Raw genomic sequence first — 24,311 nt, 5'->3', positions numbered from 1 at the left:
CTTGTTCAATTAAAAAATTTTAGAATATAGATAGAGTTTTATTCTGTTTTCACTGTTCATATGAGAAAATTTTCTAGATAGGATATATAATTTAATTTACTGTGACAAGTTGAGCATGAATTGAAAAAGAACACAAAAGGAAAGGAAAAATTAATAAAAATCAATCCTAAAGATAGCTTTGATATACTGTATCTATAACCACCAATTCTTACACTGCTGCTTTACAAGAGAAGTGACTATCCCTTTTGTACGAATAAAGAACTGTATTAACCCATGGAGATTTTCTGATTTGCCCAATCAGTCTCATAAAGTATCAACTTATAGAGATCACACCCAGATTGGAGTTCTCAGAATGACCGACTAGAATTGGCCTAGTTACAGAAAGTTGGAAATTCCCCTGCTATGACTTCTGTACTGTTAGAGAAACAACCAAAAAGAAAATTAGATTTATTTCTCTATGAAACATAAATAGTCTCACCCATTCATTACGCCTGAATTTCCATTCACTCTAGGGCTAGGCCCGAAGATCAATGGAAAATGCGCTGCAGGTAGATATTATATATTCGTTTCAGAATCTATTCTATTTCCTTCCTAGGTGACCAACCACTCCTGCGCTTGTTGCTTCTTCTCTTCTCTGGCGCATCTACGTGGATAATATCCTGCCAAAAGTTGGGAATGCGCTTATAGGAATCATAGTACGTGCCTTAATGGAAATCTGCGCAGTAATCTAACTGACCTTGACAAAAGACACAGTTAGGCCATATACTGAACCAATTGAAAATGACCCAATTGTCCAGCTAATGTGGGGGATGGATCAGGTTCCTTACTCAGAGGATTTTGAGCTGATGTCCTATTTTGATGTAAACCTTCTTTGGAAGAAAAAAATTACTCGCCAAGATCGATACTTATAAGGTTTGCCAAAAGATATTTGTGGAACTATCACCGTTATTTATAAAAAAATAAGATCAATAGCTATAATGGGATGAACTTAATTAATTCTAGAAATTAACAAGTTAATAGAATTAAATTAAGGTAGAAGTGAAATTAAAACCTAAACAATAAGCTTTAATCTCAAGAACACTTAAAGAAACTCTTTAAGCAAAAATAAGATTTTCTATTCAATCAAAGATATGTATATATTTCGAATTACATAGCTCTATTTATAGAGTTTAAAACATAATAATCCTAATCCTAGAATGACTAGGATATGTGTCCAAGATTCCTAAATAAATAAAACTTTGAATTAAAATAAAAGAAAACTCATATTTTAACTTGGACTTATTAAAAGAAGACTCCTAGTTTAACTTGAATTTTGGTTTTGAATATTCAACCTTGGACTTGGACTTTACGTTTGGGCTTGAAATTCAACATAAATCAGAGCTAATTTTCATGTTTTCACGTTGGGCTTTAATCCATGAATGAAATACAATTAATCAAAATTGAATCTTGATCTTCTAAGTCCAACTCGCTATCCTTACTTTTTGAATGCATCTTATTTATCACGTGAACCATGAAAGAACACAAGGTAGCCTTGAATCTCTTGCTTCTAGCTCGTGTGATTGGACCATCATACTTCAATGGATCCGTTCGTGGCTTGCTTGGTGGTAAAGGATCAGTCTTGAATTCATCATCTATCTTCTCTTCCAAAGAAGGTTTACATCACATTCCTAGAATAAGTGGCATCTTCCACTTTTATTTGGACAAGCTATAATTTGCTAGTATCATTTCCTTTTATATACGTGTTCTGTTAAATAGAGACAGCAGCTTTTTTTCCTTCTCTTTTGCGGATTACCAAACATGTATACTCCAAGCTTAGTTGCAAGCTCCTAAGCAGGAGAAATCCTGGCACTTGGCACGCAGAAACAATGACTGTTTCAACCTTAATCAAGAAAATAGGGCAATCTCAAATGACCTTCCAAATGGAATGAATGAATAGAGATAGCAATTTTCTCCACACTAGGAATTGGCGGATTTTTTCAACATTGATCAAGGAGCCGGATGAATCCACCTAATTATTATAGATTTTAAATGTATTTTAGAATATTATTTTCTTCTAATCAATATATCACACTTTATCAAATCATTACAATATTTAGTTTAAACATGCACATATTTGCATTATTATAATAAAATGTGGTTTTGTATTACAAGTTAGTAAGTATGGGAAATGAGCTTTTACCCGTGAAGAAACAGAGCGGTCGGGCGGGGCAGGCATGGGGATGGCAAAACCCGTCCTGCTGCCGTTCCCACTAACGAGGCCAATAACATGGTAGCTGCATTCCGATTACATAATACTAGAAACATACCGTAATCATCAGATGCCTTTTAACTTGACAGACATATTGTATAAATGAGATTATTCATTCATAAAATAAATTTTCCTCATTCATTGCACCTGTTCACAATTTAATCCAAACTCTATGACGTACTCCGTTACACACCCTACTCACCGTGCCAAGGAATTTAAAACCCCCAAAGCCAGGTCAGATGAAACTTTCTTGGCCTCACCTTCATCATCCTCAACCCCAGTTGCAGCACAGGAAGAGAGCACGTTGCCAACAGAATTAATCATAAAATTACCAATTTACATTTGTTTTCCAGTCTCAACCCAAACCAGAGCTAGGCCCTGATACAGATCTCAGCATTTGATTGAGACTGGGCTGTGAATTTCCAGAGGCGTTGTACATGATATTTGATGGAGCAGATGATGATGGTTGTATAGCTGCTAGGGGCAGTCTCGGGCCCACCGGAAACATTGGTTGCGGTTGTCCCCGTTGCATAAATGACATGTGGGGATGGACTTGTTGATTGTTGCCATATCCTGAAATGCTTGGTTGTGAAGATGAGGTAGGCATGACTTGTTGCCTACTGCTGCCAATGTTATTATTACCCATGGAAGGAGTAACACCTGCCAAACTCATTTGTGAAGTAGCCCCAGCAGGTCCAATCCGGGTAGACAGAATGCGGGCACGCTCAGCAGCAAACCTCTGCCTCGTCTTCTCCACTTGTTCACACTCTCTCATTAGAAAGGTCTCCACCTCTGCAAACTGCTTCAGCTTCAACTCCAATCTCTTCAACTGATTCAATATCAACAATTTTTATTGATGGGATTTCATAATAAATAGCAAAACCTGACCATCTAGACTAAATTGCTTAAAAAGAATACTTAAAAAAAACCACACATGCAGTAAAAAATACATCAAACTTCAGGAAGATACGATTCTTTCCTCAAAGTCTATGGACAGGGTGTACTTTTCAGTTAGGGCAAAATCTCAAAAGCCTAATGGTCCAAACTCGCACACATTAATAGGAAGGTATAGAGAGAAAAAAACGATAGAAATATGAGTATTTGAAATGAAAACAAACTTAACAATATTATACCTGGTGATTAATGATATTAGCAGATAGTCTTTGAATTTCTCTCTCTTCATGATCTGCAAACAGTTTAGCCTTAGTTGCTGCTGCAGAAAGACCAGCTTTCGCAGCAGCTTTGACTTTCTCTGTAGATAAAGGGGCACCCTCTGCCTCGTTCTGAGCCCAGGAACTATTGGGTTTGTCTTCTGAAGTATAATCCATAGAAATCGATTAAGAATAATGTAGGAGATTTGGAAAAACAAAAGAATTACAACACAATTTGAACAGGAAAAAGTAACAACCATGGCCTACCTTTTTGTTGAACTGAATTTGCAACTTCTCCCTGAAAACTTCCTTCTCTACCATGTAGTCTTTCTGAATTCATCCTTCATAAGGAAAAGGAAATAAGCTGAATTCATATAGGAAGGATAAATACATGCACGCACTAAATAAACAAAGTTTTCATCACATTCAGCATGTATTTGCTTGTATCATAGATTAAGTGTTCATGAAATACCAAAGAACTGTGCAAAGATAAATAGTGATTCAGCAAAGAGACTACTTACCCTCTACTAAAATACTGGGAGAAAAAAAAAAAAAAAAAAATATATATATATATATAGAGATGTGTGTGCAAATCAACATCATAAATTCCTCAAGAAATCATTGACTGAACCAAACAGGCAGCAAGTGTAACAAGCTGCATGAAGAAATACACTCACCTATGATCCTCTGACAATGCTGCCAAGGATGCATGGGCACAAGCTGCAGCAACTCTTGGCCCAACAGCAGAGGCCAGAAAGGCAACCTAGAATTTTTTTCCACTAGTTAGACTGATAAAAAGCAAAGCAAGCAAAACTAAGAATAAAAACTCATTCTGTTGTAGGTTCTGTCATTATCATTACCGTGACAAACTCTGTCTGTAAACAATGGAAGAAAAAAAAAAGATCTTTACACATTGAGAAACATAGGTTTACCACTGTGTTTCTATCTAATGTTGCATCATATGCTTAACCTTATTAGTTGAGGGGGAATGAGCACATGAATCTTCCAGAAGACCCAAGATAGAGAAGAATAAAACAGAAGTTGTTGACAGCTCCAAAATAATGTCTTTACAAGGTTTGCTTGTATGTTTCTGGAAGCATTGATGACTCAGTTTTATGTCTATTTCTATGATGGATCTAAGAATAAAATACTCCACATAGTGGCCTCACAATATTCTATTACTTCAAGAGCATGTCTATGAGCTGACAAGAGGTTGTGCAGGGGAGGGGGGAGTATGGAATTGGAAGAAGGAAAAAAATAAAAGGTCTACAATGATGCAGAATACTGGAACCTTACATAAGATGTTAGGATGGTAAAAGTGCAATATACAACACTCCACGACACAAGAACATTCAATTATCTAATGCATCCAAATGTTATGGGCTACTAAAGATCTTAGAAGTAAGAAATATAACTCTTCTCTCTGCTTTTCATGTACGACCCATTACTCCCCAAATCAAAAATGTTCATATGTTTTCAGGTGTATATTTGTGAAGCATAAAATAATTAAATAAAAAAAATTGACCTACCAATGCCATCACTGGATTCCCTGAATTCGCAAAAGGGATCCGGCTTTCAGAATCAGCATCTTGGACGCAGGATCCTGCAGAAAGCACAGAGATGCAGACAATATCACAATCACATTATCATCATTTTTTTATTGGCTAAAACACAATTTAAGTGTATAAGCACAATTGGTACAACACCATTTGAACGTGAATGTAGTCTTCCATTATCATCTCTGCTTGATGGATTAGGTGACTTGGAAATGCTTGGAACTTCAATATTTTCCAAGAGGCCATCTTCCATGGGTAGACGAAGAAAATGAAGGATGCATTGTGATTTTGACTTTGATCCAACATGTTCTGCAATTTCATTCCAATTATCATTGTAAATTTCCATTGCCTCAAGCAGCAGTAGTGTTTCCTGATCACTCCAACTTTCTCCGTCTAAATCACCGTAATCCTTGGTGGGATCCATCTTTATAAAATCTAAGCTTGAATGACTGGTCACAAACCTCCCCTCGTGAAAGCAGTCAGAGCATAGTAGTATATCAATCTGTTAAATGAGATGCAAATCAGTCAAAATAATAACACCAGAAAGAGTAAGCATCATCAAGGTTCAGGTCATCCAAAGATTTTCTGAGGCATTTCTACAGTCTGTGTATCCCACATGGTTATTGGCATCTCAAAATTAATTCTTCTTACACAAAATCTAACACTGAATCCAGGGAAGATAACTAGAAGAAAGTTTCTTGGTAGTTTTTTTAGGAGATAATGGTAATTAACTCTCAGCCTTACGTTAACTCCACTGTTCTTTCTTCTTTTAGACTCTTAATTAATATCCAACCCCTTAAATTATTGGTTAACATTCATCCATATATCACATAAAGACTAAAGACCATATAGAGAGTTATTTACATTTTCTCACTCCAAAATCAAAAAGGAATCTATATTTTAGTGACAGCACCCTAGTACTAAGCCCTCTTACTCTGTCTACATCAAGGATATGCATTTTTATTTATTTTAATTTTGATTTGGATTTTCTTTATTTTTGTTTATGGAATTGTAGCCTAGACCTTCTCAGTAAAATAAATCAAATTGATTATTATCAAAATGATTCAAACTTTTTCAAAGACCCAAAATGCATTTTTTTGCATTAGGCTCATATATTAATTGTTATAATTACCAAGTTCATCTACCATAATTCTCTTGGCAAAAAGATAAGAGGATGGCTCCATGTGCTCTGATTTTATGGATTCTGATGCGAGAGCACTGCCAAAGTGTTTGAAATAAGGGTTATCCTGACATAAGTCTGCTTTTGGCTTTCCAAGTTATTTTATCCACCCCATCTCTAAACTCTTGCACTCTTTACTAATGTAACCAGTAAAAGCCTGCATATTTTTGTAACTTTTGTTGCCTTAACTCGGCTTCTAATTGGCGTGCACTTTAGCAACTAAGATACCTAGTAATCCTTTTCATTCATCTTCAAGGCCCATGTTTAATGCTTTTCAGTTCCTATTCCCATCAAGCCCATTAAGAAGCTAGAATGTGCAGTGAGGAAGCTATGCTACTCTCACCATGGCTACTACCCCTCTCACTTCTTCTTTCATGTCTTCAACGAAGATCAACAAAGATATCACATTGATGTGGATGGGATCATGTAATAAATAATACTAATATGTTTAGCAATCAATAATACACCATTTATTAATCATGGAATTGCTAAAATACAAAAACATATTTATAGATTCCACAATCACCGAACAACCCTCTTGTAGTACATTCTTTATTCAATTCACTTAAAAGAGGGTTGTCTGCAGAACAGAAAATTTCATTTTGTAAATTTCATTTTGATGTGTAAATAAAAAAAATTGGGCCTTACAGTTGTTCAATCACATTGTCTTCAGCAGCCCTAATGATTTCCATAAAGAAAAAAACATAAATGAAGTATGGATAATTTAAAAAAGTATGGGAAAGGACATGATTTACCTCCTTTTGTGACTGATAATATACACTGGGAAGAGACTGAGAACAGTAAGTGCAATGATTTTCAGATAAACGCTCTCGGATTCTGCTGTCCAAGTCAGAGAAATCATCATGATATGACAATGATGAATAAATTTCAGCTGCCTTGAGGCTACATCTGGGCTTGTCAAATTTGATCAAACTGTCAATTGACTTTAAAGCAGCTGATGGAACATGAACCTCACCATTTGGGTCCTCCCTTAAGTACGACCCACCACTCCAAGATTCACGACTTGATGGGGCTGCACAGTAGTTGATGATTCCCCATTGATCAAGAAACCTAACAATTCGAGTTAAATCTTCATTTTCAATACCAACTACAAATCCCTGACAATCAGAAACTGCGATCCTCCTCTCTGGATTCCCCATGTATTTAGCAACAATATAGTTTCTACATTCCATGTATTTCTCAGGCGTATGATCAGGTGATTTTCCAGAGAAAAAATGCGGCACCACTTGTCTCTCCAATCTATTTACAGTGGCTGGTGAAAACCAATCTGAACAAAAAGAATCCCAACAATAACACACCAAAATAAATATGAAATAAATATGCAAACCTAACAAGGGCCAAGCAAGCCCACATGAATCTGCCCAGGAGGGCACACATGATCAATACAAAAGCACATATCTTAATAAAAGAAATATCACAAGAGCCCATGTGCATATGTATGCCTATGAATATCTGAGTGCAATGTGGTGTTTGTGCATATGCGCATCAACACATACAAAAACTACACTGAGTTTGAGGTCCTTTGACTGGGATTACGGCATGTTTACTGACCTTAATCAAGTAATATAGAACCCATCCATTGTGTAAAATTTCATTACTCTAAAGATCAGAATATTAATCTACAAAAGTTGTAAGCCTTTACAGGCATTTGGATCAGATAATGGCTTCTAGATATGCTCCCACTACTTAATAAAATAGATGTAGGTCATATAAGACTTGCAGCAGGGTCACCTAATGCCTAAACGCAGAGTCAAGGAAGAAAACGTCATGATTCATGTAATGACTGTTTTCAGGCCTTGAAATTGATATTAAAGTTAACCTCTAAAGGCTTTTTAAGCAAGTTTTAGTAAGTGACCTCCACAAAGCTCATCATATGACAGAGCTGCAATTAGTTCAAAATATAACTTTTCGAGCATTATAAACATGTTCAACTGACATCCTTTGCTTTGCCACTGAGATATTAAACAGGACATCTAATAAATTTCAAAAAGATTAATATACCAAACTTAATTTTCTGTAATTTAAAACAATAAAACCACATTCCATAGCAAAGCAAAAATAAATTCTTCTTTCACATAATAAATAATTACATAAAACCTTACCATATCCATCATTCACAAAAGGCCACACTTTTTAGCTGACTTGCACATTAAAAGAGAGATAGCATTAATAAATAAGTAGTTACCTGAATGCATAGGAACAACGTGAATTCTACTGCCAAAGCGTTTAACAACACCTTTTCCCTCCAAAATCACTGGAGGTGTAACCACGTAGCCAGCAGAATTCCCATCATCTTGATCGCAGCCAAAAGCCTCAGGTGGAACAGCAGAAACCGCCTGTAGCTGTCCATAAGACATATTCTCCAAATGAGGCACCACCTGCCCTTTACTGCTGCTGCTCTCTCCACCTGAATTCGCTCTTTCTAAAGCCACAATTGCTGAAACAGAAGCATGGGGCCGATTCACAAGAAGCTTTGTTACACAAGGGAAATCGCATATGCGGACCCCACCATCTATAACAACCTCAGTCTCGTGATCGGGTTGAGTGGGATTATGGTTAGAATTAGGGTTAGGGTTAGGGTTAGGATCTTCAGAATCATCTTCATTGTTGTTGTTATTGTGATTATTGTCGTCCTCGACGGCGGCGTCTTCGTCTTCGTCGTCGGGTTCTTCGCGTTTAGCTGGTTGTTGTTGGTGTTTGCGAGTATTTTGAGGTTCCCGTTTTCGCCTTTTCCATTTGCCCCTGCCATCTGAGAAAACCCAAAAAAAAAAAAAAAAGAATTGAATTGAATTAGAAACGTCAAAACAAGAATTAAAATAGAATATCAATTGAGGAAGAGAAAGATGGGGTTTTGGGTAGTGGGGTTTATTGTTGATATTGAAAAGAGAGGATTAGGGGAGTGAGTGAGTGACCTGAAGAAGGGAAAGAAGGGGAAGCTGGCATTGCTGTTGTTGCTGTTGAGGGAAATGTGGAGATTTGTGTGTTTGTGGGGTCTGTTGATTGGTTCAATTGGAATCAAAGGGAGAGAGAGAGAGAGGGAATGGATGGATGGATGGATGTGGGTGTGCCAGAGAGCTTCGAAAGAAAGCAAATCCCTCCTTCCCTTTGTGCTAATTGTTGCTTTTGTTCCGTTGGTGTCTTGATGAGCCAACAAAATATTTTAATTTCTGCTTTTATTTTCCCTTAAATAATTTTATCTTTAAAAGGAAAAAAGAAAAATTCTTACACAGGGTGCAGATGTGGGTCCAAGGAAACTGCGATGTAATAGCAGATGCAATTACTCGCGCGTCCATGAAAAAAATCGCATTTGTTTTCTCAACTTTCAAATTAATTTAAGAGTCTGATAAAAAAATAATGATATATTAATTCAAGATCAAATGACAAGCTTGCCCCTAATTACTTCTTAAAAATCCAACTAAATAGTCTTCCATTTACCCTTCCATTTTTAATCCAATAGAGGAGTTATTTCCTATATCTAATTTCCTACATTAAAACTCCTTGGCATTCTAATCAAACAAAAAAAGAAAAAACTCCTTTATACACAATTAATTACTATTTTATTAAATGTTAATGAATTCGTTCAAAGCTTGAAATAATAAGCATTATGTTTTAATTGGATTTCGAACTATTAAATTAGTGATCTAAAATAAATAAATAAAATAACACCAATATAAATAGATGTCTATATATGACAATTAGAAAGTAATAACCAACAAATAATAAAATATCGTAAAATTTTATAAAGATGGGTGACTACTCTCACTTAAAGAATTTTATAATATTTTTAATTTATTATAAATTTAAATAATCTAAAAAAAAAAATTTAGGCGGTATCGAATTTAAATCTTGATGTTAAATAAAATGAGTTATTATAGTTCATCGTTTATCCTTCAAGACAGATGTCTCTTTCATAATTTTGACATTTTATTTTGATTAAAGATCAGCAGTTTAATCATTTTTATCATAAAAAAGTAATTTCAAATTATAACAAAATTATATAATTATTTGATAATTTTTATATTTCGTCCCTTCAACACTCCTATCCTGACAGTGAAATACTTTTCCATCTAAGTCAAACTCAGAAACTAAATCTTTACACAAAAGTTCCGTTGTTCTTAAAAGACTGTAGAAAACGCATGACCAAAAGAAAATCTCACAACAGAGATCTTTTGTCTTTCTTCCCTTTTCACGGTACCGCAACTCTTTCTTCTTTTCTTTCTTTCTCACCCTTTTCATCAACTGCAACATTATTACAATATTTACAAATTATTTTTTATATAATATAAACTCTTTATTATGCTGAACTATTTAGTAAAATAAAAATAATTATGCTTTTTATTTTACAGAATATAATTTTTATTATAAAAATATTTATATATAAAAATAAATTATTTTATTTAAGTCTAGTACTCTTTATATTTTATTATGTATCTTACTTATTTTCATAAATATTGATAATTTTAATTTCTTTTTCATTTCTCTTTTAATTTTTACTAATAGTAAAATAAAAATTACAAATATCAATTAAGTCAAATATATAAAAATCTGTAATGCATTTATTAAATATATAATAGAAAGTAAAGTTTGACTCACGATATATAGAAAGTTAAATTAACTCTCTATTTTATATTTAAATAATAAAAAATACTTTAGAATACTATTTTATAATATAACTCTTTAAAATAAAATTTTTAACATATATAAAGAGTGCATTAGAAATACTCTAAGACTCCGGCATACTCTATTTTTAAAATAATATTTAGTGTATTTAACTCTCTATATTTGAAGAGTCAATTTCACTATTTATCTTTATTGAAATAATACATTATAAGTATTTATATATTTTATTAATTGATATATATATATATATATATATATATATATATATATATTATTTTTAATTTTTTTTAAAATAATTTAAAATATTAATACTGGTTGAATAAAGTAAAATAAAAATAAAAATAAAAGGTTTATTTGTATTTAATTTTTTTACCTTAATTGAAATAGAAAATTATGCATTTTTTACATAAATATTTTTAGTCTCATTACAAATACGGAATGTGTTTAATGAGTTATAAAATTCGACATATAATAAATATATTTTGATTTACCTATTAATTTCTTACATATTAATACTATATTAATATATAATTATATTTCCCTACTTGAATTAGTATATTAAGATATTAGATAATATATTACTTTTTCTTAATTAAATAGTAATTATAATTTTTAAAAATAGCACATTAATTAATAAGTTAAATAATAATCCTAATCTTATAAATTATCTTATTATATTTTTAATATCAATTTATACAAAAATAATTAATATATTAATTAAAAATTAGTAATTTTTTATACTGTATAACATATATCAATAATTATATCTTTCAATTGTTATTATATTATATATATTTAATTTAGTATTAAGTAATGATATATAGTTAATATCTTATTAATATAAGTTTTATTTAAAAATATTTTATTAGATGAAAGAATATTTATATATTATTGATTATTATTAATATTACTATCTTTATTGTTATTATAAGTTGTGTTAAAATTAAGTGAAATCAAAAAATAATACGAGAAAAATATAAATTAATATAGATTTTATTAGTAAGAAAAGATAATTTAATTTTTAAAATTTAAATATAAATTTTAATAATATGATATTATTATCCTTATTGTTATTATAAGTTGTGTTAAAATTAAATAAAATTAAAAAATAATACGAGAAAAATATAAATTAATATAGATTTTATTAGTAAGAAAAAATAATTTAATTTTTAAATTTGAATATAAATTTTAATAATATGACTAAATAAAGAAAAAAATTTGAATCAGTTTTTGAGATTTTTAATAAAATATGATCAAATTAAATTTTAAAATAGTTCAATTATAATTTAAAGATTTTAAAAATAAAATAATTATATTATAATTATAGCTAATTTTATATTTTTTTAATTTTTTGATTAATAATAATAATGTGAATTTTTTTTTATTAAAGTACAGAGTTACTATTTTAAAAAATTTATTTATTAAAAACAGATTTAATATTTATTTACGTGCAAAAATTTAAATCTTTTAATTTAAAATAGTGTCTTTTAGTATTTAAAATTAATTAAATTTTATGCTATTATAAAAATTAGACCTAGAAGTATGATTATTCTATTTTTTAAAATTTAAGAGTGAAATTTGGCTTAAAAAAGAAAAGTGAAGTTGAGCTGTTTTAAAATTTTAAAAGCTTAATTGGATTTTTGTTAAAAGTTTAGCAGATTATCAGTAACTTTTTCCTTAAGTAAACGGAAAGAGCGCCACTCGCAACGATCAATTCCTGTACCAACTGAAACCATCACCGGAAATGAGACGACCAATACCTCAAATCCCACACTCCACCGCCGCCGCTAAATCACCAACGCCATCACCTACCACCCCGCCACAAACCATCAAAATCACCTCAAGAAAACACAAAAAATCCCTCATCAAACCAATTACCACAACAAACTGGAACGCACTTAACCTAACCCAATCAGAACTCTCGCTCCCTCTCACATTCCCAACAGGCCAAACCTTCCGCTGGAAACAAACAGGTCATCACCAATACACCGGAACTCTGGGCCCACATTTAATCTCACTCAAACACCATCACCAAAACGGCAACGTTTACTATCACATTCACACAACCCCCTCGGAAACCGCTGCTAAATCGGCTCTCCTCGACTTCCTCAACATCAACGTTTCCCTAGCCAATATATGGGCCGATTTCTCGGCCTCCGATTCGCGTTTTGCTGAGCTGGCCATGCATTTAAAAGGAGCTAGGGTTTTGAGGCAGGATCCATTAGAGTGTTTGATTCAATTTCTTTGCTCTTCGAATAATAACATTGCGAGAATTACTAAAATGGTGGATTATGTATCTTCTTTAGGTCAATATTTAGGGAATGTTGAAGGTTTTGAGTTTTATGAGTTTCCAGATTTGGAAAGATTAGGTTTGGTCACTGAGGAACAGCTTAGAGCAGCTGGTTTTGGTTATAGGTATGTATTATTTGTGATATTACTTTATTTATTGACAGATGAAACTGCCAATTCTAATTTGACTGAGTTTTTCTTATGTGAAATTATGTTAGAGCAAAATATATAACTGGAACCATAGATGCTTTGCAATTAAAACCTGGTGGTGGTGTTGAGTGGCTTACGGCTCTTCGGAAATTGGATCTTCAAGTGGTGATTGATGCTCTTTGTACATTACCTGGAGTTGGTCCAAAAGTGGCAGCTTGCATTGCTCTATTTTCACTGGATCAACACCATGCTATTCCTGTTGATACGCATGTGTGGCAGGTAAAAGTTTGAATTTCTTTTTCATTCTTATAATGTAAATTCATCCAAATGAAAACTTGTTCAACTAAAAGTTTTGAGCTTTAATTGAGCAAAATTAGGTGTGTGCTAAAGGTGAAAACAATGTAGCAAAATTATGTATTAACTTCTCTGGTCTTTGTTTTTCTCCATTTCCACATTTGAATAAGCAATGATGGCCTAAAGAATGTGATATTTGTTCTGGTTAATAATGGCAAGCTCGTTTTTATAGATTGATTATGATTCATTATTATGTTTTCTGGGCTAAATTCCAACCTGAGGTGAATAATGGTTTAATTTTGTACTGACTTTGGAATTTGTAAAACATAATACATACAGAAGTTAGGAAGAAGATGGGAGTAGATGGAACACATCAAGAGTCCTTGCAAAAGAGCTACATTCTGATGTTATTATCATGATGATGCTTAGCAGAGCTGCACTATTTGCTTGTTGGAAGTGACCTTCCTTGATATGTTACTGCTTGACATAACTGCAGTGAATATTTGCTGATAAGATGGCATAAAAAGAATTGCATTTAATACCTTAGTGCCCAAATGATATCATTTTATAGTCATCAGATAGTCCTGTGTGTATTAAATACAACTTGGGGTTATTTGATATAATATTCTAATATTGGAACTTGGAATGGTAATTGGTAGAAACAAACAAGGAATTGTCTACACTATTTCAATTAACTTTAATACCATTGCATTATAATTTCTTATAAAAAGAGGTTGTTTTTTTGGGATTTGCTTAGATTGCTACAAGACACCTCCTACCTGAGCTTGCAGGTGCCCGCTTGACGCCTAAGCTATGCAGCCGAGTGGCAGATGCATTTGTAAGCAAATATGGGAAATATGCTGGCTGGGCACAAACTTTACTTTTCATTGCTGAGTTGCCCCCACAAAAATCTCTTTTACCATCAAGTTTTTGGACTGTCAAAGAGATTAAATCTGCTAACAAGAAAGACAGTGAAGCAGACAGTGGTAATTTATGCTGTAATTAGAGGCACTACATGATTAAGTTTTAGAAAAAGTAAGTCTGAGGTTTAGGCTTCAGTTCCCATTCGTACTAAGCAGTCTGCCTCTTTTTGTTGAGCAGAACCATAGACGGTACAGCTTCCAAGATTTCCTGGCAAGCAGACAGTCTGGGGAATAATCTACTATGCTATTTGCACTATTTCTGGAGGGTGATGCCTTAACTATGTGCAATCACAGCTTTGTTCTATAAAACATGATATATGTAAATTTTGATTTCTTTTGTAGTATGCATGCGTGCACACATGCAGACCATTCTTAAATAGAGATTTTGTATTCATTTGATTTATTATATGAGGTAAGCAATGTGTGAGTAGCTCTCCCCCTTCCCGTATGTGTGGCTTTATATCTTTCTTCATAACACTAATTTGAAATTCTACTTCTATGAGAGTATATTGATATGCTTGTAGCTTGAGCACTTCATGCTTTTCATGTTTTTCCTTGCTCCTCTAGTTCACATGCAAATATACTTGCTTACTAGAGAGGAGTACTAATACCATAACCAAAGAAAACTAACTGCCTAGAGAGAAGTACATTACAAATGCATTAAGAGGTAGGTTTTGTTGGTCCACACTCCAAAATGCCATTTATATGTCAGAGTCAATTTCAATGGTGATAAGGGAAGCAAAAACTTTGCATGGAGCATTGTATAAAGTACTTTCGTGCTGTTATTTTCTTCACATTTTGGCACTGAATACTTTATATACTGCGTGTTAGAATATTAGCGGTTGATGGCAGTCTGTTTGTTAATGATAGCTCTGTATCCCATCATCTAAATTATTAACTGGCCTTGGACTTTTAGGCCTTGTCAATGTAGAGAGTTTGCCAGCACCTGTTTTATGTTTATCTATTTTTTAAAGCCTATTCATGTAATTATCCTGCTGGTCCAGAACCATTAGTGCATGCTATCAACCAAGAAAGTTTGCTAATCTCTATACTTGAGTGATTATAGAGTTTTATAGAATCAAGTTAACACTCTGAAATTTTTTTTCTTTTTCTCTTCCTTTCCTGTAGGTAAAAATTCATAAGCAGTGAAAAAAGATGTATACAAGAAATAGATGAAGAGTCTGATATCAGGACTAAAGCTATCTAGACTAATGATGACACCTACATAAATGAATCATTGTCCGTCCACATCTAACATTAAAAAATTGAATTCAAATACTTGTTGAATGACTTAATCAGGAGCTCCTTGTCTGTCACGTGCATTTGGCATCAACTAGCAGACCTTTACGGATGCCTGGACATGGGTCACCACCAAAAAATCTATTGGATCGCAGGATTATACACTTTGTCTTCCCTATACAGGCCTGAGAAATCATATTTCCAATTAGCACTACATAAATTTATAACACGGAAAGATGCATGATAGACTTATTTACGACAACATTAAATGAATGGAGGATTGATATGTATTCTGATTTGGGGGAAGAAATCAGACATTTGAATCTTTTAGGTTGTGTTTACTAGTGGATTCTTTTCCCAGTTTTTGTTAATATTTTCCAAGAAGACAGGAAACTTCTATAATCTCTGTACCTGTTATGAATTTTCTGAATAATTTTTAAATAGGCTTTCATTTTTTTCCAATTAGGTAGACTTTAGAAGCTGTTATAGTTGTCCTAGTTCCTTTTTTTCAACTCTAGGAAAATCTTCTCGGTTTTGATTGAATAAACACATTTTTTAAATTCAGCGTTGGAACTAAAGGTGATCTGGTAGGATAAGATTTCCTATACTTTGGGCTATGAAGAGGGTTGGATGAATGCTACCTTGCCATTGCAAGAGGCTGTTTTCGTGGTTTGAACTTTGGCCTCAAATTTACAATGACAAATGCTAACATGGAATAGGAAATATTATCCATTGTTTCTCGAATCCTCTACTGGTCAGTTAGAATTCCATTTTTCTTTTTCCTGGTCTTGTGACAAGAATCTTGTCTAATTCCCTTGTCAAAAGATCGAAGCAATAAGTATTAATCTGAAAACTTGAATTTGAAAGAAGCTTACTTTTTCCACAATGGCTCTGGAATTGGATGAATGGCACTTTCCAATGGCATACTGATTACAGTTACCCTCGGGAGTTCCAAAGCTTGAAAACAGGATCCTGGAAATGTTCCTGTTTGGAGGGCAACTAAGTTGAACTACAGACTTGTGTGATTCAGACACATGCCCACATACTTTTGAGATTGAAATAGAGTCTACAGTTATTCCAGGGGGGTATCCTTTCTCTTCTTCTAGTAGAACCAATAGGTTGCCAGTTGGTTTGACGAAAGATTGAGGTATATGATACCTATAACAATAGTTCAGTCATTAGTAAAAGATGAAATGAAGTCGAAGAATTATCTTTTGGGGAATATTATTGGAACAAACAGTCTTGGGATATTTAATTAAAAATGTGCAATTTTGGGAAAAATTAAAGTTGAAACAAAATGCTTGCTATTATTTTCTTTTAAAGAAAATGAATTTTTCTATGTAATTTATGTTTTTAAACACATGCCATGAAGTGATGGTTTTAAATTTATTGGAAAATATTAGCACCAGTTAAAATTTTGCCTGAGGATTTTAATATGTTTTAACATATGTGAGACATTATTAAATATTTGCAAGATAACGCCCAAATAGGAGTTCGAGTTAAATACCTTGTTTGGGAAGGATTTCCTTTGGAAGTACTAAAAGAAACCCAATACCGGCCTATGCTTTGTCCGTTTACCCAAGCTTCCCCCTTTCCCATGGAGTGAAGATTCAGTGCAATTGGGTCACTCCCTGCTGGTGCATCAAATTGAGTCTGCCAATTACAAATAAGAGAAAAGTAAGGTTGATATTTTTGGTGACAGTATATATATATATATATACATATTGTCTTTGTGGGTTACAGAACGTTAATATGTGATAAAACAAGATATTTATTTGTTTATAGCTCATTGTGGGCTCTTTTTATGTTCAAAGTGAAGGTCTGATCTTTCTATATCATTAAGAATTTCCCCTAACTTAGACACAGAGAAATTGAAGGAAGAATTCAAAGATGAATTTTCATACCTTATACCATGTGAGAGGTTGAGTAGTGCCTCTAAACTCATTCCAACTTACTTTGTTCAATCCATTATCTGTGTAAATCTGTAACTTCTCTCCTAACAACCCAACCTTCATCAAATATTTTTACAAATAAAGGTAAATGACAGCTTTACTTCAGTCGTAGATGTCAAAGAATAAACTAAAACCATAGCATGTCAGTATAAAGAAGGTATGCACATCAAAATTTATGATAGGACATATCATACTGTAGGGCATGGATTTAACATTTCATAGGTAGAGGGAAAGTACCTGATATCCCCATGAGTAAGTAGTGAAATCCTTGTTCTGAATTCTTACCCTATGTAATCCAGCAACCCTACGTTCAAGATATGCTCCTGAATCCTATGGAACAAATAAGTGACCTGTTAGAGTTTAATGAAAATCAAGTGCCCATCAGAATATTTTCAAGTCCTTCCCCAGAATCTGGAGAGAAAGGAAAGAACAGAGATTGCAAGTACCGGTAATCCGACTGTTACACTTAGTAAGGCAACATTGTTTGTCCCATTTTTAAGACGAACCGAATTCTCTAGGGTGAAGCTTGTACTTTCGTGACTTCCATGAGCAGATCCTAAATAACACAATCATTTAATTATTTCATATTTGATCAAGTATATTAAAAAAAATTAAGAGAAAAGGTAATGGGAAAATTTGAATATTCTTAGATATATAGCTCTCAAACTTTAAAAAGACATTTTAGTTTTCATCAATTATTGAGCAAATAGCAGAATGGACCATTCTCTTGGTGTAGTTAGTGATTACTATCATCCATTCAAGTCCAGCACCCAATGGTTAATACCCTGGCCTATGTTGCAGGGGAAGCATGCTAACTGAGCCATAAATTCATCTTGTAAATTTGTAAACCACATTAGAAAATTTAGTCCAACACAGGCTTGAATGTTAATTTATAATCATGTGCTTCCTTGGATGAAAACATTCTTGTCTGCAACAATTGTGAACATTGGGTAGCATCCTCAATGAGAATATGCCTGTGCCTCAAATTTTAAAAATCATTGTTTTGTTTTACCATCCTAAAACAGAACAGGAGATGCAGAAGTTTACCAGCATATACTCCATTAACATATGCATGCAAAACGTGTCCACGTGAGTACGCTCGTAATGTAGACTGAGGACGAGAGAAATGATTTTGAAATCTGCATTTTCATGGTAGACGACATTTTAGTAGGTGGTGTTGTGCAGGCGATCTCAATCAACTTTTATGCACTATAACATCTTAAGTTCATAACCCAACAGTTCACCTGAAAGTGTACCAAAGGTAGTCAGATGTATCTTTGGTTGTGCTCAGGTGATCTAACAAGGTTTTTGCTCTTAAAGAAGTACTGTCAAATGTAGCAACAGTTTCTTTGTATTCTTCCCATTTTCCTACTGAGCTGAACTCCTGGCTCAATGTAGCTGACCTTGTAGCATATTGTGTGTTTACCTGTCCAGGAGCAGTTCAAAAAAGAAATAAAAATCACAGGAGTTCAATTACTTGAACCTTTAGTTATTGCATGCGCAATGCTTAAATGTTGGAGAGAATCTATGATATAGAATTTATGATATGCACTTCCTGATGTAATCTGATACAGTTGAATCAACCAAATAAAAGTGCTATGATGTGGAAAGCCTTATAGATGTGAGAATATGTTGTAAAATAAATTCACTCAATCTGATGAGAAATCAAATATTGGCATCTAGACCTTACCTTTGCTGTATTGAAAGTTATGGACTTGCAGTCTGGTAGAATGCTGATCGACTTATGAGGCAACTCATATGACCTATTCTGGAAGCGGACTGTGACATCTCGTCTCCCATCATTGTTTACCAGAAAGGCCACACAGTCCCCTGACTTCTCTCTAAAAACATAAGCCTGAATGGAGAAGAAGTTCAACCAAGGCATAATTCTTACTTGTATGTTGCTTAAAAGAAGTTAAGTTGTCATTTAGTAATCTTTGAGACAGAAATAGTCAAAAGTTCTTTAATTTTCTTACTTCTTGTAGTCGACCCAAAGGAAAAGTTTGATGTGTTCCTCTAATTAAAGTCTTTGAGCATGACTTTATTTTGGCATGGAGATCCTTAAGATGGCCCCATTTAGGTTGCCTAATCAAACCTGAGCTCATCAACTGAACAGTCTTATATTGTATTCGATAAAGTAATGTGATAGTGCAGAATTTTCAGATCAACTACATACCGTACTCATCAAGCGGGGCTTGATCATAGTAACTTGTTGTTACAAATGCAGAGCCCGTTCTTCCAAAATTGGTTCCTCCATGGTACTGCAGGAGGTCATTTTGTGAGGGAAATTTGTTGTTAGAGTTGAACCACATGTGCAGTTATGAATACATCAACAGACCATAAAATTAGAAGTTCTTAAATAAAATAGTGTCTTAATATTGGCAAATATAGATTAATGAGCATCAAGTTGTGAGCAAAAGGGATGAAATACAGTAATTGAGGCTAATAAACACAGTTGCAGATGTTTATCATACCATGTAATAGTTCACGTAGCTTCCATTTCTGGCAATGAATAAAGCAACATGAAATGCTATGTCTTCAGCTGTTCTGATGTAGGGCTCTCCACCAAAAACTTGATAGCTTAATAGAACATGAACGCATTAGTTGGTTTCATGCTATGATATGTTGGCTTGACATTAAAATCTTGATGTCAGAAAAGTTACGAGGCATATTTGAGACATACAAACTTGTCCAGTTTTCTGTCCACATTGATGGTTTATTTGGCGAGTTGGGTCCTGCAAATGTTTCTCCACATCGCATTCCATTGCATGTGTTAATCTACAGATTAAAATACCTAAAATTTGTTAATATAATTAAGAGCAAATGATATGAAAATTTTAATACAAAGAAATGAAAGGGGAAGATGGAAGTAAGGCCTCTATTTTCACTAGGAAATTATTCAGATATTACATTCACACATGCATAATTATATTTCAGCTTCTCCCATATGTATATAAACATAATGAAGAATCTCTTGTATTTGTTCTCGTAGGAGACTGATGACGGCCATCTGCAAGTGTGTGGAATTTATTTAAAGACAAGGGAACTAACCACTGGATCAGGAGCATCAGTTTGCTTACACATCACCCAAGGAACGCCAGTATTCAGCCTCACAGCCATGTTTGCCGCCCAATGAACATACCTTGATCCTTTTTCATGAAATGCTGTTTCAACGTTCTGGTACTCATTCTCAATCTGTATGCGTACGTATCTTTTAGATAATTGTTTTTTGCAGGGAAAAATACAAAGTAATGTCTGCCATGATCTGAACCTGTGATATTATGATTGGCCCTCCCTGTGAGGCGTAAAGTTGGTTGTACTTCATCATGTTTACTATTTTGGTTACAAATCTTTGCATGTGTTTCTGCCATCACCGAAGTTAAAACAGGGTCAGGAATATCAGAGTGCCATTCACTATTTATTCAGCATTATGACCTTGAAATATAAGTTACTTGTGTTACATTGCCATGATGAACCATATGCATACTCTCAGAAAGAGAGAGCTGCAATCTTGAGCAAACATTGCTTACCTTGAAAGGTTCATTATCAGATCGGAAGACGATGCCTGAGACGTCATGCAACCAAAATGGTAGTCCCCTGCACCATCAAGTGATTTCATTATGCTCCTACATCAGTTCTTATTCAAGAACTTGGCAGCGTGAGCTTCTAAAAATGGTTTCGGAGTTCAAACTCCTGCTCGTTTTGCATTTGTATGTTTACATCATTGTTATGCATGCACACACTCGGAAAGTAATGATATAAGAATGGAGTTACCCGTATGTCCATTCACCCTCAATGAAGGGACCAATTCTTAGGGCAGCATATAGACCTTGTGCCTGGACTTCCAGTAAAAACTTCACTAGATCCTTTCTTCCATCAAAATCATACTGCAACAAGAAATATGAGAGAAAGTTACCAGAAGAACAGAGCCAAATAAAAAAGAAGAAGAGAAATTTAGAGAAGAAAAGACGCACCTGCCCTTGTGTGGGTTCGTGCATGTTCCAAAATACATAAGTCTGTATAACGTCCACACCTCCTTCCTTGGCTTTGGATATTAAAGATGGCCACATCTGTAAAAAAAAAAAAAAAGAAGGGTTCTTGACCAAATCATTACTTTCACTACTTAGGAGCTTGAAAGTTTAAAAGTGCACCCGCCATTGCCGGGTGGGTATCAGCTAACAGTTGAGGATTTATTTTGATGCAATGTGCAATGTCCAGTTGATGAACTGTCAAAAAGACCATTAGAGCAAGCATCTTTGGTACTAGTGTCCGAGTTTGTTAAGCTGTTTTGTTTTTATATGCATACGAGATTAAAAATAAAATAAAAGAAAAGAAAAGAAAAAAGAGAAACGGGCATTATGTTGTATCTGTTGAATGAACAAACTAAGTAAAAAAGAATGGTTAGAGACAGCTGTGACTTGCAGTACTATATGATCTTCTTTCCTTTTCTAGCCAGGAAGAAAGCAATAATTCTATCAACTCAAAACAAACATGCAAGGAAAATGCCTCTATTTCTTCTTTCTTTATATCATCTTTTAACAAAAAAGAAAAGCTTTATTCAAGAATCAAATGAGCAGATTTATATGCAAGCACCAAAAGGACCGTGCGTTACCTACCCAAGAGAATTGCCATTTTGCATGACTTTGTCTATATCCTTTTACGAATTAAACTAAGAGATACAGAGAAAAAGAACAGCAGCAGTGTACCTCAGGAGTGCTACGGGGATAATGAATGGAACCAGAGAAGAGAATTCGATGTTCACCATTGATGATTAAAGACCTCCCATCGTATGTTACATTGCCTGCTTTTCCTTGGACAGTGATGATTGCCATCGACAGAAAAGCAAACCCAAGCCAAAAGAGCATGCAAACCATCTTGGAGTAATAATAATAATGCACTTGCAACTGCTCCATTAGCTAATTAAATCTCTGCTACTTCTTGAATCTTGACTAACTAATCTAAGCTTTAATAATAATATCCCTCCTTTCTCTCGAGATGATGAAAGGGTCCAACTGTTTTTTCGTTTATATGTAAATATGACTAGGGTACTAAGAAAAAATAAATATTCTGTTAGTATACTGTGGAACAGTTTTTACAGGTCAAAATCAAAGCTGTGAATATGTCAAAACCACGTTTAAAATGGTAAAACAAAACTTAATAACATGTAGACCAGAAAATTCAGAACTCATACTATCTAGCAAGCAAATCCATAAATCAGAACTATTTCTAAAGAAGAGTAGCCATCTACTACTATTAGAAAAACTAGTAACAATTATAAATAAATAAAATGGAGAGAACAACCAAATCAAAGAAAAAAGATAAATAAATATAGTTTGATACCTTAAACAAGGAGAACATGATCAATCACCAAGAAAGGGAAGAAAGATTTTTGAAAAGAAGAGAGCAACATTATATATATTTTTATAGTAAATTTGCTGAGTTTAGTTTTCTTTTAACATTAAAACTCTTATTGGAGAAAGGGTATCTTTTGCTATAAATGTTCTTTTATTTGGGAATTACTCATTTAGTCCTTTTTTATCACTTGTTTCCTATTTTATAATGACTAAATCTGAGTTGTTCTTTTTTTTTTTTTTCTTTTTTTTGATAAGCACTGACTGAGTTGTGCTTTCGTTCTTTCTTTTTCTCTTATTCATTTTCCTTTAGATAAATAAAATAAGATAAAAGATTTATGGTTTACGATAAGTAGAATTAAGTATACTTATATTCACAATATTGCTAATATTCAGAAAATTAATTGGGATGCTAACAAACACTAAGCATGGTTTTTGTATTATGAAGGGTTTATGAAAAAAGGAAACTCTTTAATTATATAATTCATCATAACATTATATTTTTACGTGCCAAAAAAGAACTAATTACTACCCATATAGCCTCTAGGCCATATGTTTACAAAAGATAAAAGAGGATATAGATTGACAAAAATAAAAATAAAAAATAATTAGCTAAACGTGAAGTAAACTGTAAATTAGGCTCACAAGCAACGTCGTTTCATTTGAATTCCAAGTTAAGTATATCGCCAACCTAATAAAAGCATAGCAGCCATTCAAGAAAAAACATTTTTAAATTTATGGAATTGAGATCCTGAATGTATTATCATGTTTGTGATACTTATCTTTTATTTTGAATTCAATGAATTAAAAATTTGAATTTAAATATTTTTTAACAATGAGCAGTCAACAGTTAGAATCATATAAAAATCTATCCTGTTAACACTTGAGATATATCTAATTAGTCAACCAACTTAAATAAATTAGTAACCCTAATTGAAAAATCAGTTGACGAACTATGAAATCCAGCAAATTGAATTTGTTTTATCTCTTAAATTAAACATTTAAGTCTGTTGATAACTATCTGACAAGATCTTATAACACGGCACCTAAACTTGCATGTTTTGAGACGCAGAATGTGCAAACCATTTGCATCCAAACACATTTCCTATTTTATGTTAATTTTAACGTGTTATTTTATCACAGGAATGGAAACCCTATTCGATTTTCTTAACTAAATAGAATTCATGGTATTTAAATTAATTGTGTTCTCAACCATTTTAAATATAATAATATTATAAGAAGAATATGAATTTGCAGAAGAACAGTAATGTGCCCTACAAAAGAAATAACCATTAATTAAACATTACATTATAAATCATTATATTTTATCATTCTAA

The 24,311-nt window shown here is 33.3% G+C and overlaps 3 protein-coding genes across 6 annotated transcripts; 1 reads left to right on the top strand and 2 right to left on the bottom strand.

The window, feature by feature from the left end:
- Nucleotides 1-2,342: 2,342 nt before the first annotated feature.
- Nucleotides 2,343-9,327, bottom strand: LOC8279389 (SWI/SNF complex subunit SWI3C). Its single transcript, XM_048370875.1, has 9 exons — nucleotides 9,069-9,327; nucleotides 8,342-8,905; nucleotides 6,891-7,423; nucleotides 5,106-5,457; nucleotides 4,929-5,002; nucleotides 4,077-4,162; nucleotides 3,667-3,740; nucleotides 3,382-3,560; nucleotides 2,343-3,077 (listed from the first exon to the last, which is right to left on the bottom strand). The coding sequence occupies exons 1-9, from the start codon at nucleotides 9,097-9,099 to the stop codon at nucleotides 2,604-2,606; spliced, it is 2,367 nt and encodes a 788-aa protein (XP_048226832.1). The 5' UTR covers nucleotides 9,100-9,327; the 3' UTR covers nucleotides 2,343-2,603.
- A 3,080-nt stretch (nucleotides 9,328-12,407) lies between these two features.
- Nucleotides 12,408-14,880, top strand: LOC8279390 (N-glycosylase/DNA lyase OGG1). 3 transcript variants are annotated; one of them, XM_015719855.3, is made up of 4 exons: nucleotides 12,410-13,191; nucleotides 13,284-13,494; nucleotides 14,267-14,495; nucleotides 14,611-14,880. In XM_015719855.3, exons 1-4 carry the CDS (start codon nucleotides 12,521-12,523, stop codon nucleotides 14,616-14,618), a joined length of 1,119 nt encoding a protein of 372 aa, XP_015575341.1. In that variant the 5' UTR covers nucleotides 12,410-12,520; the 3' UTR covers nucleotides 14,619-14,880. The 3 variants fall into 3 exon arrangements, with proteins under 3 accessions (XP_015575342.1, XP_015575340.1, XP_015575341.1); XM_015719856.3 differs by lacking the exons at nucleotides 14,267-14,495; nucleotides 14,611-14,880 and adding an exon at nucleotides 13,849-14,259 and having other exon boundaries at nucleotides 12,408-13,191; XM_015719854.3 differs by having other exon boundaries at nucleotides 12,409-13,191; nucleotides 14,267-14,880.
- A 635-nt stretch (nucleotides 14,881-15,515) lies between these two features.
- LOC8279391 (beta-galactosidase 16-like) lies at nucleotides 15,516-23,266 on the bottom strand. Of its 2 annotated transcripts, XM_048371029.1 has the most exons (20): nucleotides 22,964-23,266; nucleotides 22,330-22,671; nucleotides 21,598-21,693; nucleotides 21,398-21,510; nucleotides 21,154-21,220; nucleotides 20,895-20,987; nucleotides 20,675-20,818; nucleotides 20,307-20,401; nucleotides 20,098-20,203; nucleotides 19,800-19,884; nucleotides 19,600-19,718; nucleotides 19,314-19,478; nucleotides 18,868-19,049; nucleotides 18,671-18,762; nucleotides 18,070-18,179; nucleotides 17,861-17,953; nucleotides 17,576-17,680; nucleotides 17,179-17,324; nucleotides 16,547-16,829; nucleotides 15,516-15,856 (listed from the first exon to the last, which is right to left on the bottom strand). In XM_048371029.1, the coding sequence occupies exons 2-20, from the start codon at nucleotides 22,534-22,536 to the stop codon at nucleotides 15,746-15,748; spliced, it is 2,412 nt and encodes an 803-aa protein (XP_048226986.1). In that variant the 5' UTR covers nucleotides 22,537-22,671; nucleotides 22,964-23,266; the 3' UTR covers nucleotides 15,516-15,745. The 2 variants fall into 2 exon arrangements, with proteins under 2 accessions (XP_048226986.1, XP_048226987.1); XM_048371030.1 differs by lacking the exon at nucleotides 22,964-23,266 and having other exon boundaries at nucleotides 22,330-22,672.
- Between the last annotated feature and the right edge of the window lie 1,045 nt (nucleotides 23,267-24,311).

The sequence above is a fragment of the Ricinus communis genome, chromosome 2, assembly GCF_019578655.1.
Source record: "Ricinus communis isolate WT05 ecotype wild-type chromosome 2, ASM1957865v1, whole genome shotgun sequence".
NCBI classification, from domain to species: Eukaryota; Viridiplantae; Streptophyta; class Magnoliopsida; order Malpighiales; family Euphorbiaceae; genus Ricinus; species Ricinus communis.
This window is presented reverse-complemented; position numbering and strand designations above follow the sequence as displayed.

Excerpts from the sequence above, each read along its gene's own strand:
- LOC8279389 (XM_048370875.1), bottom strand. The coding sequence starts at position 9,099 with ATGCCAGCTTCCCCTTCTTTCCCTTCTTCAG. Across the intron at positions 7,424-8,341 it reads CGTTGTTCCTATGCATTCAG|ATTGGTTTTCACCAGCCACT; the intron begins GTAACTACTTAT and ends CTTTTTGTTCAG. Across the intron at positions 3,078-3,381 it reads CTAATATCATTAATCACCAG|TTGAAGAGATTGGAGTTGAA; the intron begins GTATAATATTGT and ends ATATTGAATCAG.
- LOC8279391 (XM_048371029.1), bottom strand. The coding sequence starts at position 22,536 with ATGGAGCAGTTGCAAGTGCATTATTATTATTACTCCAAGATGGTTTGC. Across the intron at positions 21,511-21,597 it reads ACGAACCCACACAAGGGCAG|TATGATTTTGATGGAAGAAA; the intron begins GTGCGTCTTTTC and ends TTCTTGTTGCAG. Across the intron at positions 20,819-20,894 it reads GGCCAATCATAATATCACAG|ATTGAGAATGAGTACCAGAA; the intron begins GTTCAGATCATG and ends GTACGCATACAG.
- LOC8279390 (XM_015719854.3), top strand. The coding sequence starts at position 12,521 with ATGAGACGACCAATACCTCAAATCCCACACTCCACCGCCGCCGCTAAA. Across the intron at positions 13,192-13,283 it reads GCAGCTGGTTTTGGTTATAG|AGCAAAATATATAACTGGAA; the intron begins GTATGTATTATT and ends AAATTATGTTAG. Across the intron at positions 13,495-14,266 it reads TTGATACGCATGTGTGGCAG|ATTGCTACAAGACACCTCCT; the intron begins GTAAAAGTTTGA and ends GGATTTGCTTAG.